This window comes from Populus nigra, chromosome 7 (genome assembly GCF_951802175.1).
Source record: "Populus nigra chromosome 7, ddPopNigr1.1, whole genome shotgun sequence".
In the NCBI taxonomy this organism is placed as follows: domain Eukaryota; kingdom Viridiplantae; phylum Streptophyta; class Magnoliopsida; order Malpighiales; family Salicaceae; genus Populus; species Populus nigra.
The window spans coordinates 19,574,061-19,593,291 of NC_084858.1; the positions used below are offsets into that span (position 1 = coordinate 19,574,061).

General features: G+C 34.0%; 2 protein-coding genes across 2 annotated transcripts; both read left to right on the forward strand.

The window, feature by feature from the left end:
* The first annotated feature begins 4,173 nt into the window (after nucleotides 1–4,173).
* LOC133699730 (wings apart-like protein 1) lies at nucleotides 4,174–11,198 on the forward strand. Its single transcript, XM_062123126.1, has 13 exons — nucleotides 4,174–4,782; nucleotides 5,742–5,841; nucleotides 6,299–6,638; nucleotides 7,346–7,458; nucleotides 8,153–8,275; nucleotides 8,410–8,503; nucleotides 8,600–8,710; nucleotides 8,818–9,452; nucleotides 9,605–9,870; nucleotides 10,052–10,202; nucleotides 10,328–10,425; nucleotides 10,505–10,586; nucleotides 10,756–11,198. The coding sequence occupies exons 1-13, from the start codon at nucleotides 4,304–4,306 to the stop codon at nucleotides 10,837–10,839; spliced, it is 2,676 nt and encodes an 891-aa protein (XP_061979110.1). The 5' UTR covers nucleotides 4,174–4,303; the 3' UTR covers nucleotides 10,840–11,198.
* Nucleotides 11,199–15,872: 4,674 nt separating this feature from the next.
* Nucleotides 15,873–18,919, forward strand: LOC133699676 (protein RTF1 homolog). The gene is made up of 2 exons (XM_062123039.1): nucleotides 15,873–16,016; nucleotides 16,422–18,919. The coding sequence occupies exon 2, from the start codon at nucleotides 16,459–16,461 to the stop codon at nucleotides 18,445–18,447; it is 1,989 nt and encodes a 662-aa protein (XP_061979023.1). The 5' UTR covers nucleotides 15,873–16,016; nucleotides 16,422–16,458; the 3' UTR covers nucleotides 18,448–18,919.
* The last annotated feature ends 312 nt before the right edge of the window (nucleotides 18,920–19,231 follow it).

The following is a 19,231-nucleotide window of genomic DNA, read 5'->3' on the forward strand; positions in this document are numbered from 1 at the left end:
ACAAGTTGGACATGGTAATGAAGATCTTGTCCCAAACCATCTCGAATAAAGTTATAGATCTTCCAAAAAATTTATGAAACTCCACATGAGAGTTTCTTAAAGCCTTTAGCACATTTAAAAGCTCTAAGCTTCTTTCTTGACCGCAAAAAGCCCAACCCTCGAACCATCTTGAGTGGTTTTCTCATAAAGGATCCTCTATTTCATGGCATCCATTTTATTATGAGCTGTTTGAACCTATCTTTCAGTATAGCTTAACTGAAGGGTAACGCTTTGCATGTCATCCTTCAGAGTTATATACTCTTCTAGCTATCGATAGTTGACAAATACCACCTCATGTACGCTTAAGATGATAAAGGCATTGTCCTTATGGGCCTACAACAACCTCTCTCTCTTTTTCCCTCTCTCCCTTGATGTTCCATAGTAATGGTAGAAGAAAAACTTCTCCAATGAAGATAACTACTTTTCCCCTACTACGATGAGGACAACTACCTTTTCCCTATTAGAGATGGACGCTGGGGTTCCACCTCCTTTAGTTTTAGGGCGTAGTATGATGGACACCTGTTTTTTACTACTTCTTCTAGTTTCAAGTTAGAATCTGAACTTCTTATTAAAAGTAGCAATATCCATATTACCAGGGTTAGATTTAACTCATTTTGGTCCATTTTTCTATTCAAGAAGAAGAATAAAGAAATACTTGGTAGACGATACCTAAGATGGCATTTCCTTCTCAGAATAAAGCAAAATTGGTTCAAGGATTCTGCAACAAAACTATTTTTGTTTACAGAGGTTAAAGAGAGTAAAAGTAAAAGAAAAAATGGAAGTAAAAACAACTAGGGTTATAAAGTAAAAAACATTTCACCTTTACCATTAGATGAATGACCTTTCATGTCATCTCAAATCTCTAGAAATCTACTTAATATTGAATGCACGCTACCATTTTGTTTCCCAATGGATATCTTTTTTAATAAAGATAGGCCATCTGACCATTTCTTTCAATAAACACAACCACCTGGCCACAATAATCCCAATAATTATATGTATGATAGACAAGTCTCACGAGGAAGGTTAAAAGTCTTTTAAAGCTAATAATTTTTCAAATCTTTGTGTATTTAATACACAAAGACTTGAGGGCTACTAATGAATCAATTTGTTTTATATATGTGATATGTTTGCTTAAAAACCCATGATTAAAAGGGCTAAATACAAGGTAATAACCCAACGTACCTAGGCTTGGTAAAATGCATAACCCTGATGATATGGGTCTGGCTTGCTTCAAAGCCTAACATTCTTGGGTTCAACTACATATTGAGCTTAAGTACATGTAGGTCTGACGAGATACCAAGCCCAACACCATTGGTTTTAGTTACGTATTGAGCTCAAGTATATATGGGTCTAGAAAGGTGTCAGACCCAATACTTTTAGGTTCAACTATGCGTTGAGCCCAAGTACGTATGTGTCTAGAAAGGTATTAGACCCGATATCTTTAAGTGAGTTACATGTTAAGCTAATGTGTATTTAGGTCATGCAAGGTGTTAGACTCAACATCATTGGGTTTAGCCATGCGCTAAGCCTAAGTACATGTATGTCTAAATATATATACCTAACATTCTTAAGTTTAGCTATGTGTTGAGCCCGAGTACATTGAGCTCTAGCAAGTTATCGGACCCATAACCATTGGGTTTAGAATCATTCCAGGTCCAAATACATATGAAGTTGATAATTTTTTTAGGCTTCATGTTGGGTCACGAAGATTTGTTTGTTTATTCTCATGTATTTTAACATCAAATATTAAAAGTTAAGAATGATCATCTCCTTACATATTTAGGTACATAAAAGTCTCCAAATGACCTACCATATTTCCATCAATATTAATATTGTGTAAGGGATATCTATCTCTCATTAATATTATGTAAAAGATATTTCTCTCTCGTTAATGCTATCAGGAGGAAATGACACTTCAACCCCTCTATTTAAGAAACATGACAAAGTTCAAAGGCTATATATACCGTCTGAACCACCCAGGTAAATGGTTCATAGTTTTTCTATTCTTTAAGTATTCATACTTTTAAAGTATTTATCATGCATAATTGAGAAAAAAAAACACATTTTCCCCTCCATTCAAGCAACATGACAAAGTTTAGAAGCTATATATACCCTCTGAACCACACATGTAAATGATTCATATTTTTTATATTATCTAAGTATTCATATTTTCAAAGCATTTATCATACACAACTGAGAAAAAACACACTTGTTTTTAGATTTTAAATCTCATTTTCTTATTTATTACAATCTCTTGTTAAAAGTTACTAACTTTATCATCTTAAAGTCCCTAAATCCCTTTGTGTTATATATTGTATCACCAATCATCAACCACCTTAACTTTAAAGAATATGATATTAATGTTAATGTTTGATTACCCTCTATCTAAATATTTAAAAAACTCTCATACCTGAGCATATTAGATCTTGGAACTTCATCAATAGTATTATAAAAAGATTCCATCAAAATATTCTTAAAAGACCCTCAAAGATCTTATTTGATAATAAAGTAAAAATTAAGTAAGAATGAGATAACCTTATAAAAAAAAAAGAAAAATCAGAAACTCAATCACCAACAAATTAAACATTGAAGGATGATTTGAAAAAATCAATTTTTTTAAAAATGACAAAAGGACTTGGCTTAAGTGGTTTTAAGGTTTTTTATTTCAAGGATAATTTTGTCATTTTATTACGCTAATAAGAGTAAAAAGACGAATGAGACCATCCTTGCTATCATTTTATTTTTTCGTGCTTTTAATTAAAAAATTTTTGACGTAATGGATTTGGTAATGACCAATTGGTTATTTAGAAAAGACAAATTTATCCTATAAACAAAGTTATTTTTTTTTTGTAAAGAAAGGTAAAATCATAAATACGCTATTCCATTTCGTAATATTACGTATCTTGGGTTGGATAATAATACTTAGCCAATCACATAATTATATTTTTCTCTAGTTTTTAAGATTTGTTTTATTGAATCAACTTGTGAAACTCTGTTTTCACATATAATCTTAAATATATATTATCTATATTGATGTGATATCTTAAAAAAAACTTAGTGAAATATTAGCTTTGAGGCTAAAATGTATTTTTTTGTAATTATAAAGTAATATTTATAATGAATACATAATATAAAAATAATTTATGTCTTATTATGAATATAAAATTTTATTGTAATTTTACACTGTATGACGATATATAAATAACAACAACACAAATTCAAGAAATTAACTTGAAACTCAAAGAAATTTGCTAAATTCTTTGATTTTTTTATGTTTATACTTTACAATTAGTATTAAAGATAATTTATTAATTTTTCTTAACTAATATTTGGGGTGCATTTATGAGATTGTTAGAGAAGAGATATATTGTCTATTTGAAAGTGTGATAAATATTGGATTTCAAAGTATTTTTTGTTTGAAAATACATAAAAATAATAGTTTTTTATCTTTTAAAATTTATTTTTGACATTAGCACATTAAAACTATCAAATAACACAAAATATTAATTTAAAAATATTTTTTCTCTAAAAGTACGATTTGAATGCAATACCAAACAAGACCATAGTCATAATTAAAATAAAACATTAAGATAAATTTAATAATAAATTCATTTTAAAATATAAAAATCAAGTTTTAAAATTATAATAAAAACAAATATTTATGTAAACAGAGTGCTTTATTGTTATCAAAACCTTTCTTTCCAAACAACTTCTGATATATAAACAAAATTTAAAACTCTACTATCATTGTCAATCATATCTTTTAATGACTTTCCCACCCCATTAAACACCTAAAATAACCTATATTTGGTAGCATTGAATCTCATAAACCTAAAAAGAAAAAAAATCCATAAAAATTAAACTAAAGACCCTTTATTTTTTTATGAGTATTTGAGAGTGTAATAATAATTATTTTTAAAGTATTTTTTGCTCGAAAATGTATTAAAATAATATATTTTTGTTTTTTAAAATTAATTTTTAACATTAATACATTAAAATAATTCAAAAACACTAAAAAAAAATTAATTCTAAATAAAAATATTTCAAATTTTAATAAAAAATAAATTAAAATTCAATAAAAAACATCTGAGTGTCTAAACCCACCCCTCTCCCCACCTCAAAAGAGAGAATTTCAAATTTCTTCTTTCTTTCCTAAAAGCCCTCATCTTTCCCTCTTTTTTACTTAATCGGCCCTCCTCGCTTCTTTTTCTTCTTGTTCATTGCTTCTCCTGAGCGAAACAAACGAAATTTCGAAAAAAACATGTTCGTTAGAACGTACGGTCGGCGAAACCGAGGGGGAGACGGCACCGTGTCTGACCATAATTACTCCTTCAGTGAATCTCAAGAAAGCCCATCCAATCAAGATTTCTTCAGCAGTAGCTTCCCTTTCTCATCTCAAGAATCCACCTCTTATTCTCTCGATCCCGATCCCTACAGTTTCGACGAAAATCCCATCCCAAGCGGTGTCGTTCCAAGGAAATCGAAGAAGGCAAGGCATAGTAAGTCAAAATCTGAGAGACCCAATAGTGGAAAGATTGGGAATTCAAATGCCTTGACTAGTTCGACGACGTTGATGGAGGCGCAAGAGTTTGGGGAAATGATGGAGCATGTTGATGAGGTTAACTTTTCACTTGATGGGTTAAAGAAAGGACAGCCTTTAAGGATTAAGAGAGCTAGTTTGTTGTCTTTGTTAAGAGTTTGTGGGACTCAACAACAGAGACGGCTTTTGAGGACTCAAGGGTATGCGGGTTTTGTTTTGTTTTTTAAAATTTGTTTGGGGTTTTTAGTTTTTTGATGTTTAAAGATTGATTTTGGAGTTATTTCGTGTTTGAAATTTGGGGGATGTTTTTGGATTTGGTGTTGAATTTTGACTTTTTGAAGGTTAGTCTCTGGGATGTTCTTGGAATTGAAAGTATGGAAGTTTTGGGGATTTTGTAAGTTTTTGAATTTAGATAAAAGGGTGGATTTGAATTTAGAAAGATTGAATTTAGGGGTTATTGTTTTAGAAACGGTGGATTTTTTTGGAATGTATTTGATGGGGAGAGGGTATTGGCATTTCAAAGAGTTCTGATTTTGAACTTTTGCATTGTAGTTTTAAGGGTGGTTTTATAGAAATTCTTGTTGGGTTTTGGAATTCGTATTTTTCTTGATGGCTTCTTGAAGAGTGTGCTGTTTTTTTTTTTTTTTTTTTGTGGACGGCTGTTTCAAGTTTTGAAATTAAAGAAATGGGTTGTTTGCTGAGGAGATCATTATTTGGATTTTGAATTTAATATTTTGCTTACCATAGATTTTGAATCTTACAAAAGGGATGTCATTTGTTAAATTTTGTAACGGTTTATGGTTTCTCTGTTTAAGCTTGGAAGTATCTAATTAAGGAATGATTGGAAGATTTTATAATTAAATTGTTGAGTTTTTCGGGAATTTATGTTTAATGAATTCCGGAATACAGCATGCATATCCAAAAGTACCAAGAACTTCTGAGAAGTGAAAGTTATGAATTCTTGTCACTTTTTATTCCAATTGGTGAATGAAATACAACATGTGGGGTTGTCTTGTTAGATGTTTCGATTTATGCACTCAAAATGATTTCTTTGTTGGTCTGCTATCTTGTATTGAGGACACTATTTTCATCTTGCTGACATCAAGTTATATGTCTTATTTCTGGTGCATGTTGAAATTCTAAAGTTTTGTGCTTTCAGGATGGCCAAGACAATAATTGATGCTATTTTGAGCCTCAGCTTGGATGATTCAACTAGCAATCTGGCTGCTGCTGCACTCTTCTATGTTTTGACTAGTGATGTAAGTTTTATGTTTTCTACCATTTTTCCACACTCTCTTGTCCATGTACGTACTTTGTTGAAAACCTGAAAAAAAGGGCCTCTGAAATCTATACAAAAGCAACTGGGAATGCAGCATTACCTCCTTCTTAGTTGTTAGATAAGGTACTGTCTTTAGTTGTTTAGACATGGATGGAAGGCAATGACTGGCATTAGTTATTTTGAGAGACCATAAAATAGCAAGTACAACCTTTAACTTATATAATAAAATATTCATATGGAGTTCTATGCTTGTAAAAGTATAATCTTCGGTTTCTTTGTTTGAAAGTTGTAATGTTCTCAAATCATATGCTGGTGTTCTTAGCCAGTTATTTCTTGTTTGTCTTTTTTTTTTTGATTCTCTAGGCTGGAATTCATTTTTTCCATGTATCTTGTCCCTCATCAGAATGGTTTTGACAGCTTTAATTTCACTGTTTCAGGGTCAAGATGAACATGTTTTAGAGTCACCAACTTCCATTCATTTTCTTATTAAATTGTTAAAACCCATCATTTCCACTGCTACTGAAGATAAGGCTCGAAATATAGGCAGTAAGCTTTTATCATTACGCAAGGAGTCTGACATCTTACGAGATACAAGTAAGCTGGCAGATTCTACCTCTACTGCCATTGCTGCCAAAGTTCAAGAAATTCTTGTTAATTGCAAGGAAATGAAGTCACATTGCGGTGATGATAATAGAATGGAGAGGCCAGAATTGTCTCCAAAATGGATTGCATTGTTATCCATGGAGAAAGCTTGTTTATCTAAGATATCCTTTGAAGGTATTCTAGATGTCATACCAATGAACTCTATCTATCAGGAACTGTTACCTTTTCATATCTGTTACATATGGTTTATTCTTATCATAGGATGAATAGTAGTTTTGTTGATTAGGACAATGAATACATTACTGGATACCAATTATTATAAAGTCAATATTGTTGATGCAAGTGCTTTTATTCTCCCTTTTGCTTTTGTTTTTGACTGCTTCTGTCTTCTGACTTATCTTGTTGAGGTAGATCAAACTTACACCATTGTGTAATGGACAATATCTCTTAAATCATTTTTTTGTCCTCTCTGTTTTTTTTTTTTTTTTTTGCAAGTTTCACTTGTCTATTTTTGTAGGATTACATCTGATGAAGTTTTGTCTTTGAATATTTATTAATTACTCGAGTTAAAAATGACCTAGGGTTACATTTTGCATATAGCTGTTTATTACAAACTTCTTGAACTTCCTTATCCTATATGCATGTTTTCTATTAAAATTTATGATTTTTTTTTTGGTTATGGAACATGGAGATTGCAAATCATTCTTCATGCAATGTCTTGTCATGAATTTTCATTTGTTGGATTACATGCTTTGTGCATGTCTTTTCATAAGCAATAAAATCTTGCATGCATGACCATGCATGCTTGCACACACATTTCTCTCTTGGTTTTCCTCCTTTCTGATTGCTTATTTACTTCTGTGTGTGTCACTTTCATTCAGATACATCTGGCATGGTAAGGAAGACAGGGGGCAACTTTAAGGAGAAGTTACGTGAGCTTGGAGGACTTGATGCTGTCTTTGAGGTCATCATGAATTGTCACTCTGTTATGAAGGTGCGAGCTTGTATGATTGTTTTTTCTATGTGTTATTGAATACAATAGCGAGCTATAAAAATCAAGACACCTTGTTGCTTTAAAACTGAAGAACAACTTTAATTTTAGTTAATCATTTGAGAAATTAGGAACAGTGTGCAACTGGAAATTCTGTGTTGCTTTAAAACTGAAGAACAACTTTAATTTGAGCTAATCATTTGAGAAATTAGGAACGGTGTGCAACTGGAAATTCTGTGCACAGTTCATGAATTCAATTGGGGGAAATCTTATGTCTTTGACATGCTACTTATGTGTGATAAATTTGCAGCATTGCTACTTAGCCATCTGGTTCACACATTTAGCCACTGATCTGTATTGTTCATTTCTTTCTATCTTGGAACTTAATCCTGTATGGTCCTGAGTTCAGTTCATCACTGTTCTTTGCTGGACTAAAAGATGAGTGGTGTGCATGGATGCATTTCCTTGTGTTTGACTTTCACCTTATAAGATCTAAAGCAGATCTTAAACCAATGGTAGCACTTTAACTTGTTTTCCAGTACATTTTCTTTTGTATATGGAAGGTATGTTATTTATTTATTCATTCTGAATTGAGTCATTATACCTGATAATAAATTCATGCCTACATGTCTTTGACATGCTAATTAGTGATATGTATTATTCGGAGATGGTAACTATTGAACACATTTATTTGCAGAGGTGGACAGAACATCATTCACCTTCCATTCAGGAACATGACATGCATCTGTCGAGCCTGGTGCTGCTTCTGAAATGTTTGAAAATTATGGAAAATGCTACATTCTTAAGTAAAGATAACCAGGTGCAATGAGATGTGATTTTGTTCTGTTATTCTTCTGCTGTTTATTCTTCCTCTACGCAGTTATTAGAACTTAAAATGCTATCTGAAGCCAAATTATTAGATTTTAATGTTCAATACTTTCTTCTATGATACAGACTCATTTGCTTCGAATGAGGGGGAACTTAGATTCTCATGGGCATCGGATATTTTTTACTAAAATCATTATAAGCGTCATCAAAATTCTATCCAGTAAGACTGCTGTCTTGCTTCTGTCTATTTCTGGTTCTTATAACTAGATTGCTTTAATCAGATCTGTGTTCTGATGATTGATTCATTGATTTCTAGGTCTTCATCTGCTCAAGAGTTCTGCTGCTGCTTCCAGTGTCGGAAACTGTTGTAGTCTTTCTGAAAGAAGTGATCATGCTTCTGATTTGGTCTTAATTGATGACTACAGAGGTATGTGGTAGCCTAATATCACTGTAGTGTTTCTGTATGCCTGCCGCCCTTCTCTCTCTCTCTCTCTCTCTATCTATCTTTAATGATGTATCTTTTATTTTAATTAGCAGTAGACAGCAATGGAGTTATAAGCATCAGTTCTTCTTTGAATAACTGCAATGAAGCGAGGACCTCCTCTGAGAAAAGCTTAAATGTATCTCAGAATTCCATTGCCCGGTTGAGGCTTTCTGCCTCCAGTTCTGAAACTACTACACCATTTATTGGAAATACTTGTCAACTGAAGATGAGAATACATCCTTCCATGTCCAGCTCATGTAGCGAGACATTGAGGAGTTATGAGAGCAATGGGTCAAGGACCATATTTGGCCTTGTTGAGAAACCTAATTGTAGGAAAGATGCCAGGAGTGAGCTCTTAGATGATAGCCAAGATCCGTATGCATTTGATGAAGATGATTTTCAGCCCTCAAAGTGGGACTTGCTCTCTGGGAAACAGAAAATCTCTCGAACTCATAATGGCAGGGTAAACTCCAGAGAAGTTGAAAATGGGTATCAATATAAGCTACCGAGTCAGGAAGAATTAAGTAATGGTGATAATTGGCTACAAAAATCAAGTAATGGTGAAAATTGCCTACAAAAATCAAGTAATGGTGAACAATATCATTCACAGAAAAGCTCTCATTGCAGTGTTCCTGATGAAGAACATTCCAGCCTTCTGGCAGACTGTCTTCTTACTGCTATCAAGGTATTCCTCTGAACCATTTTGAGGATTTTCTTTTATGTTCCATCCTTCTTTTATGCTGTCAAAGTAAGAAAAGGTAGCTGCATATGCTTTTTTTTTTAATTTATTTTTTACATTTAAATTTAGCCTTTGTAGTTACCATCTTTACTTGGCAGGTTCTAATGAATTTAACAAATGACAATCCTATTGGCTGTCAACAAATTGCTGTTTGTGGAGGGCTGGAGACTATGTCTACTCTGATTGCTGGCCACTTCCCCTCATTCAGCTCATCTATATCCCTTGTTGGTGAGATGCAAGAGGACGGTTCAAGCATTGAACCTGACAATCAGAATGATGTTCATCTCACTGATCAAGAGTTGGATTTTCTTGTTGCTATATTGGGCCTACTTGTGAACTTGGTAGAAAAGGACGGGGATAACAGGCCAGTTTTACTTGCCCAATAATCACTTCTCTCATGCATATGTTGTTTTCTTGCAATTGGTGCATGGCATAGTGAAATGCTTCTTGTATATGTTTCCTTGTATATTCATAGTTCTCTGGTAGAAAAAAAGCATGTTTTATGTTTATTGCCTATCAAAACTTATGGTTAAAGTCGACTGCAGATCAAGGCTCGCTGCAACAAGTGTTCCTCTGTCAATCTTGGAAGGGTCAGAAGATGAGAGTCGCAAGGATGTAATTCCACTACTGTGCTCCATCTTCCTAGCCAACCAAGGTGCAGGTGATGCAGCTGGAGAAGGAAATGTTGTGTCATGGGTGAGTACCCTTCATAATGTCTTGGAATTATATTTTACAAATGTATGTGGGGATGCATGTGAATAATTGAGTAAATCAAATTGTTACTGATTTTTCCAAAATGTGCATATTATTGAATTGTACAGAACGATGAGGCAGCTGTTTTACAAGGAGAGAAAGAAGCAGAGAAGATGATTGTCGAAGCTTATTCAGCACTGGTACTTGCATTCCTATCAACTGAAAGGTTTGTGTGCTCCATTCCTTCTTTTCTTCCACATTCTTTTCAGTGCAATGCTTCTCAAATTCTCCCTGTTCAATGACAGCAAGAGCATACGTGATTCCATTGCTGATTGCCTCCCAAATCACAACCTGGTTATCCTTGTTCCTGTGCTGGAGAGATTTGTGGTATTTTTTTGTTGTTGTCTTAAGGGTATATTAAGGGAAGAGATAGTTGCAACTTGCAACATATTGAAATCCCATACTTTCTCGGCATCAACCTTCTTATTATTATTGTTATTATTATTATTATTATTATTGAGTGAAAAGAACGGTTGCACATTTTTTTTCTCTCCAGGCCTTTCACTTGACATTAAACATGATATCACCGGAGACTCATAAAGCTGTGACCGAAGTGATCGAATCATGTAGAATCCGATGAAATACTTGAGATTTTACTGGAGACTCATGAAGATGTGAGCCAAGTGATTGAATCATGTAGAGCATGATGAGAAAGCTCCAGAAATGCGAACTTTGTACAGCCTTTTTCTTCTCGGTCAATTTCTCTTTGTCCACCATGGTTTTAGATTGTTGTAGCACACCATGGAACTGACTACGAGCCTGCCTTATAGTCTGATTGATTAACCTTTTCCAGTCTTGCCCACTTTCTTTTCCTTTCCTTTCTTTTCTTCCTTTTCTTTTTCTCATAATCCATGTTATTCTTTTTGTATGGTGCAGGCTCAGACGCTTGTATACACGGTAATGAAAGCAAAATTAAATTGTATTTGTGCATTACACCTATCTGATATGTGTGCTCTCTCAAGATTCCTATTATATAACATCAGATATTTGCTAAGGCGACTTTAGCAGGGGAAAAAGACAGTGCCATGTACGAACTCATTTTGGATATGATCAAAATAAGTCCCAAAATAAAACATATGCTAGGCCAGGCTGGAGGAACAAGCTGAAATGGAGATCCAACAAAAAAAATTTGTCAAAAGAAAGAATTGTGAGTCGGGAGGCAAGCCTTTTTTTATTTATATATTTTTATAGAGGACATTTAACGTCACAAATTACTAGCACCACGGGGAGAAACTTTTCAGTCTGCTTCAAGAAGACGAGTCTGGCAAGCCCAGCCTCCAAGACAATCCTTTATTTATAATGAAGTATCAAAGAAAACGTATAAAACTTGGTTGCCATTGCTCCAGTTCACAATTTATTGCCGCATAACACTGGGAAAAATGGCAGCACAAGACATCCTTGTAGAAATGTTCCCAAGACTCCCTGCCAAATCTGCAGCGCGTGTCTCCAAGCTGTGGCGCTCTTTTTTATCGACTCCCAGGCTTGCTAGATTTCACCTCCAACAATCATGCACAAAAGACAGCCTCCCCAGGACTCTTATCGTAGTAGTATAACGCTTGATTTGCCACAATTGAAATACAATACAGCCCGATTTGTTGATGGATCGAAGATTATTGTAGGGTCTTGTGATGGATTGATATGAATAGAGATTGGCGATGGTAACCTAGCTTTATATAATCGTATAAGAACTAGAGAACCGTAGTTTGCCAAGTCTCGAGTATGATGAAGAGACCAAATATGGTCCTAGCTTTTATGGACTCGGCTGTGATTCTTTGCTAATAATAAAAATCTCATTTTCTGAGATTTCATCTTTTGCTTGAATTTTTTGGCTATTTAGAATCTTTGGAATTGAATTCAATTCCAAGATTTAAATCAATTCTTTAGTTAGAAATTCTTTTGAGATATTAATTTGAATTCAAAATATAATTACAGTAATTCTTTTTAGAATTAACATTAAAAATAATATTACAAAAACACCTTTAATAACACAAACCCCTTTCCAAATTTTCATTCAAAAGAGACACTAAAGAATTGACGCCATTTTCATCGTCGTCTTCCTGAATAGCTGCACTGGATTTCATTGTTTGTGATGAAAGTGATGTTTTTTCCACCAACAACAAAGGGAATATGGCCAAGATATAGTTTTTTCATAAGCAATTCCAAGGCCCTTGTAAACTGATGAAGAATTGTTTCTCCTACAAATATTTTTAGGCTCTTCTTGTTTTTATTTTTAAGTCCAGATGGCTTGACCATCGAAGTAATTCCTGTTGCAAACACAAATTACTAGCAATTTGCGGGGCTGACAAAATTATTATAAATTAAATTTAAATCATATGTGTAATTGAATTCAATTCTACATATGATTTGATTTGAAATACAAACCAATCAAAAATCTTTTTGTTTATTGGTCACATGTTTCCCGAATAAACTTTGTGTCCCCTTCAGCAGCCTAGCAATGCATCCTGCATACCAACCATTAGTCCCTCATCGACATACTCACCACGCATCGCCGAGCAAGGATTATACCCTCTGAATTCAAAGGTTATAATTGGATGCACTCGAATCCAACTGCCATACTCGGATATGGTCGAATCGAACTATTAACCTGATGCAATACCCTTAGCCAAACCTAATCTATTTGCCACCAATTACAAAGACAAAATATAAATTAAATGAAAGCTGACCTCTTGGTAATTTTCAGTTTGTAAGCTAGATTATCCTTTATATATATATATATATATATATATATATATATATATATATATATATATAATCCTTCTGATTAATTCATGTGTATATCTTCCTCCAAATCCTTATAAAAAAAAGGCAATCTTCACATCTAATTATTCAAGATACAGATCTTTTGTAACTATAATTTCTAGTACTAATTTGATTGTTGTTAGCTTCACTGCAAGAGAAAAGATATATATTTAACCAATTACCTTTTTTTAATTATTAAAATCCCTTCACAACTAATCTCACTTTATAGCATTTTCTCACATCATGTTCTTTCTTTACTTTATACAAAGCTTTATCAAGAATTTTAAGCTAAGCATTTTCTATTAGAAGAATATAATTCAATGGTGAGAAACATTGTAGAAGCTTGATATTCTCATAAGACCTTCAAACAATCTTTGCTAATATTTATGGCTCCACCCGTGAATTAATATTTTCTGTCATTATTATTTCTTTACATAATACTCTCTCGGTACTTCATCTATATTAAATGCCTCAGTTGTCTTTATTCCATGTATACACCTACCAAATCTTTTTCTGCATTTTCTTTATACATTACCTTCTTATTAAATATGACATTTTTACTTCTGGTTTTTTTTTTGTTTTCCTTATACTAAAATTAATATCCTAACTCATTAGTGCGATATACAATAAAGGTACATTATAACTAAAAAGTTACTTATAAAGTAAAAAAAAAAAACTTCAGAAAGAAATTGAATTTTCCATAGTTGAATCCTTGGTTATCAGTATGATTAGGCTTGACCGCGAGTCCACAAAGTTTTCTATAAAACAAGTCTCTTGTTGGCATAGGGGATCCTCCGGTACTTAAGTCAGTAAATTTAAGATGAACGTAATGTGTATGAAAATAAATTAAAGAGAAATGTATGTATGAAGAAACAAAAAAGTCTATGGTTTAGGCCCAGAATGACATGGTTAACTTATATAGTCTAGAATGGCATGACTGGGCTTTAATTGGTTTTTATGACTAGCTTTGATGGTAAAGAATGTGAATGTATGTTATCATGCCTAGTCTTCAATGGCTAAGTAGAGCTTTGACCAAGGATGAAATCCAAATTTTGCAAAGTGTCTGGATGTATTTATATACATCCAAGATAGTGATGTATAATGTTATTGGTACAAAAAATGGTATCTCCTCTGTATAACAAAAGTTGTGTGCACATAGAAAAAATGTGTATGAAAAGTATATGAAAAACTGCATAAAATGGTATGCTAGGATAAGACTAAAGAGATTGGGGTCGGTGTCAATCTTGGATTGGAATTTCAGCCATTTAAGTTGGAACTTGAGATTGGTTGGAAAAAGCTCAATTGTTTGGACATGACCCAAATGGTTAGAATTATTTTTGAAAAATCTGAGAATGATCAGTTTGAACCCCAAATCTCATTAGTGTTGATAATGTTACTCCATTTTGTTGCAATTAAAAATATTTTATAAGAAGGGTAAAATGAAAATCAATAGTACTTTGGTAATTTGAAGGAAATATAGGATTGTGAGAAGGTCAGTAATAATATCACTAAGTGCATCTTTTCAGGTATAAGTGGCAGATCAGATAGGTCCATGCCTTCTATGGTTAGGTGCGATAGCCTATTATTCAACTTTGACAAGACAAATCATCTAGTGGCACTATAAATACCATATATCAGGCAACCTATAGAAAAACACCACCATTTTAGGAACTGAAGATTGAAATGAACGGTTAGCAATACTTGTACGATATAAATGTGGGAATGAATAGTGCATCACATTTTTACTATCTCTACTACATCTAGCTTTAATACTTGGCATAATTTGCTTTTGTGTTTGGAACTGTGTTTAAGTGCATTTTAAAAGTGTGTTTAGTTTGAAAAAACATTAAATTGATTTTTTTTAGTGTTTTTCAATAGTTTTGATATGTTAATGTTAAAAATAAAAAATAAAAAAATATTTTACTATCTTTTCAAATAAAAAATATTTTTAAAAAACATATCATACCACAATACCAAATATACACGTTAACTCAAATGAATTTATGATGGATTTGGTCCACAGAGTTATAATCAATGTGCCTGTGTTTTTTGTTGGATGTTTTAACTTTTTACATTGTTATTTGATCTAAATGTTTATTAGCTATTTTTTAAAAAGTAAACTGCAAGTTAATATCTTGTTCTTAACTTCATTTTAAAATGTTTCTTACAATTTAAAATTGTAGTGTAGTTCCAACCTTAATCAAGTTTAATTTTAGCAACAAGCTTAATATCTAAATTTATCAAATATAAAAAAAAAAATGGAGGGCCTAGATGAAACTCTATAGGATTTCATTTTGGATGATCCCTAAGATTCATATCGCTAATTTTTTAGAAACAAATAATGGTTTTTTGTTTATTTTTTTACTTTTTATTATTTTATCTTTGATTCAATGGACACTAGCTATTATGCTTAGATATTTAACTAATATATTCATTTATGATTTTTTAAGTTTTTATTTTAAAAACTCTTTTAGCTCTGTTTCTACCTCTTAATTTCTATATATATATATATATATATATATATATATATATATATATAGATGCAGGCTTTTCTCTGTTTCCTTTTGTTTTTATATAAAAAAGTAGTTATAATAATATTTGAGATTATGATTGTATTTTTTTAAAATATTTTTTATTTGAAAATATATTAAAATAATATTTTATTATTATTTTTTAAAATTTATTTTTAACACTAGCATATTAAAAAAATTTAAAATCATAAAAAAATAATTTTAAAACACAAAAGGCAAATAAACTATAAATCACTATCCATTTTTGTTGGCTAAATCATAATATTCTAAACTTTTTGTAGTGATTTGATATTAACTTTAACGCAGAGGATTGATTTTATATATACCAAAAATTAGTCTAGAAAAACACCCTGATTATTTCATAAACAAAAAAATCGAACTGCTATTCTCGGTTTCTCTCTCCACGCATCATCTGGATTGCAAAGATTCAGTCTTTAGCTCGACCCTGCCTTAGAAATTTCACCTGGTAGGCACTCTCTCTCTGTCGCCTCTCCAAGCCCTTACACAACTTAACTTTCTTGCCTCCTTCTCGTGACTTGGATTTGCTTAATCTTGCGCTGTGTTTGAATTCTAGGGTTTCACCAAAAAAGAAAAGAGATTTTTTTATGATCTTAGGGTTTCAATCAGCTGTGGGATTAATTTGGGTCTTTTTTTCTTTACTGGGTTAATAAATATTATAGTGGAAATTATAACCCCGTGAATGAAAATTATGAAAAAGCAAAAAACTTGGATTTTTTTTGCATGGTTGCGTTTTTATGATTGAGAGAGCTAAGAAGGTTTTCTTTTGATAACCAAATGATGTTGTTCTGCTGCTTGCTTTTCTCTAATTGATTGGTTAACTTGTTGGATTAACACTTGGAGACTTGTTCAGGTGTTACTAGAAGTCTGTGTAGTGTATTGGGAGGACAATGGCTGATTTAGAAAATTTGCTGCTTGAGGCGGCGGGAAGGACTGGGAAATCAGGAAGAAACAGGAATTCGATACTGCCTTCCAGGAGGCGAAAACGCGAGGGTTCATATTCTGATGGTGGAAGTGATTCTAGAGATGATGATTCTGATGATGATCGCGGGTATGCGAATAGGAAGCCATCAGGGTCTCAAGTGCCTTTGAAGAAGAGATTGGAGACTAACGAGAGGGATGAGGAGGAGGGTAGTCAGGATGAAGGTGATTATGATGGTGTTGGTTCGGATCGTGGGGGTGGAAGTAGTGATGAATCTGATATTGGTGATGATCTTTACAAAGATGAGGATGATAGAAAGAAGCTTGCTCAAATGAGTGAACTTGACAGGGAGTTGATATTGGCGGATCGAGCAGACAAGAAAGGGGATAAGCATTTGACTGAGAAGATTAGATTGAAAAGGGACAATGATAAGCCAACCCGATCTAGAAAAGAGACTCCACCTCTTCCATCGTCTCGTGGAGTGCGTTCATCAGCTAGGTCTGCTGACAGGGCAGCTGCTAAAGATGATGCATTGAATGAATTGAGAGCAAAACGTTTAAAGCAGCAGGATCCTGAGGCTCATCGCAAGTTGAGGGATGTGTCTAGAGGATCCGCTGGCAGCCGGGGTTTTTCACAAGTCAAGAAAAATAATTTCACTTCAGCAAGTCTGAGTAGCTCCAGTAGTGAGAGTGGAAGTAGATCTCACAGTGAGGATGAAGGGTCAACAGGTGATGGTGGAATGGCAGACAGTGATGAGGATGTGGAACCCGGGTCCAAGGGACCAACTTATGAAGATATAAAAGAAATTACCATTCGGAGAACCAAACTTGCGAAATGGTTTATGGAGCCTTGGTTTGAAGAATTGATTATTGGTTGTTTCGTGAGGGTTGGGATAGGTAGGTCAAAGTCTGGGCCTGTGTACAGGCTCTGCATGGTCCGGAATGTTGATGCTGCTGAACCTGACAAGCCATACAAGCTGGAGAACAAATCAACTTATAAGTATTTGAATGTTACTTGGGGTTCTGACACCTCTGCTGCCAGGTGGCAGATGGCTATGGTTTCAGATTCTGGACCAACTGAGGAAGAGTATAAACAGTGGGTTAGAGAGGTGGAGTGTGGTGGTGGCAGGTTGCCAAGCAAACAGGATATCTTGGAAAAGAAGGAGGCCATAAGAAAATCAAACACTTTTGTGTACTCGGCAGCCACTGTGAAGCAGATGTTGCAGGAGAAAAAATCTGCCTCGTCGAGACCATTAAATGTCGCTGCTGAGAAGGACAGGTTGAGGAGGGAGTTGGAAATTGCGCAGAGCAAGCATGACGAGGCAGAGGTAGAGAGGATCAATGCAAGAATTGAGGAACTGGAGGCATCTCGGCAGGCTAAGGTGAAAGATGCTAAGGCTATTAGGTTGGCAGAAATGAACAGAAAGAACAGAGTTGAGAATTTTAGAAATGCATCCGAAATGAAGCCAGTAAATACAGGTCTAAAAGCCGGGGAAGCTGGGTATGATCCATTTTCAAGGAGATGGACTAGGTCAAGGAATTATTATGTTTCAAAACCTGCTGAAGCAGATGATCCCGTTGCAACTAAAATTAGCGAGGCAAATGAGACAGTGGCAGTTGCAGCTAGTAATCAAGTTGTAGCAGGGGTGATGTCAGAGGCTGGTGTGGCTGCTACAGAAGCTGCCTTGGAAGCGGCAGCTGATGCTGGGAAGTTGGTTGATACCAGTGCTCCTGTGGATCAAGGCACTGAGTCAAATACAATGCACAGCTTTGAGCTTGAAATCTCACTTATTGCACTGCAGGAGTTTGGAGGACCTCAGGGCGCTCAGGCAGGGTTCATGGCTAGGAAACAGAGGATAGAAGCAACTGTTGGATGCCGCGTCCCTGAGAATGATGGGAGAAGACACGCACTGACCTTGACGGTTGGTGACTACAAGAGAAGAAGAGGCCTTCTCTGAAATGCAATGGTGCACCAAGCAGTATCTATTTATTAACCTCCTCGGGTTCACGGTTTTCAACAAATCTGTCAAGTGTTAGCAAGTAGCTTATTGCTATTAGCTTAATTGTGAGACCAATGATTTGACAAACACACATTTGCTCGCTTTTACTTCAGAATCATTAGTAGCAGTGATTGGCCTCGTGTTGTGTGCTTTTGATGGCTCTAATGCAAGATTTTCTGAATGTTAGTGTACGAGACATCAAGATCAATGAAATTCAGATTTTGCTGGCAGAAAATTCACTTGCTATTTCCCTGAGATAAACATTTGTCTCCTTTCGGTAGTGGTGGGATCTTTCCAGGTCTAACATATTTGTGGTTTTGTATTTTGGACTTTATATTTTATGATTTTTTTGTTTTATTTAAAGATTTTATCTTGTAATATGATTTTATGTGATTTTCATTCATATTCAAAAAACAAATTAAGTCAGGCACCCAATGAGTTTACAAAGCCCTCCTCCACCTTAAAACTCCTAGCCCCTCTTAAAAATTTAAAATTTAAAAGCCAAAACTAATAAAATTTAAATTTTGACTTTACTTTAAAAAAAAATTATAATAATCCTGGCCCCCTTCAGAGATTTCCTAGCTCCGTCCTTGCCTCCACCGATCTCATCTAGTAGGGATGTGGGCTAGTTTTCAGATATTGCAAGAATGGTGTGGATATGCCAAAACCCCCTTCGATCCGTTTCTTTTCCATCCACAAAATGCTGTTCAATTTGCGACGGTCAATAATTCCCATAGATTAT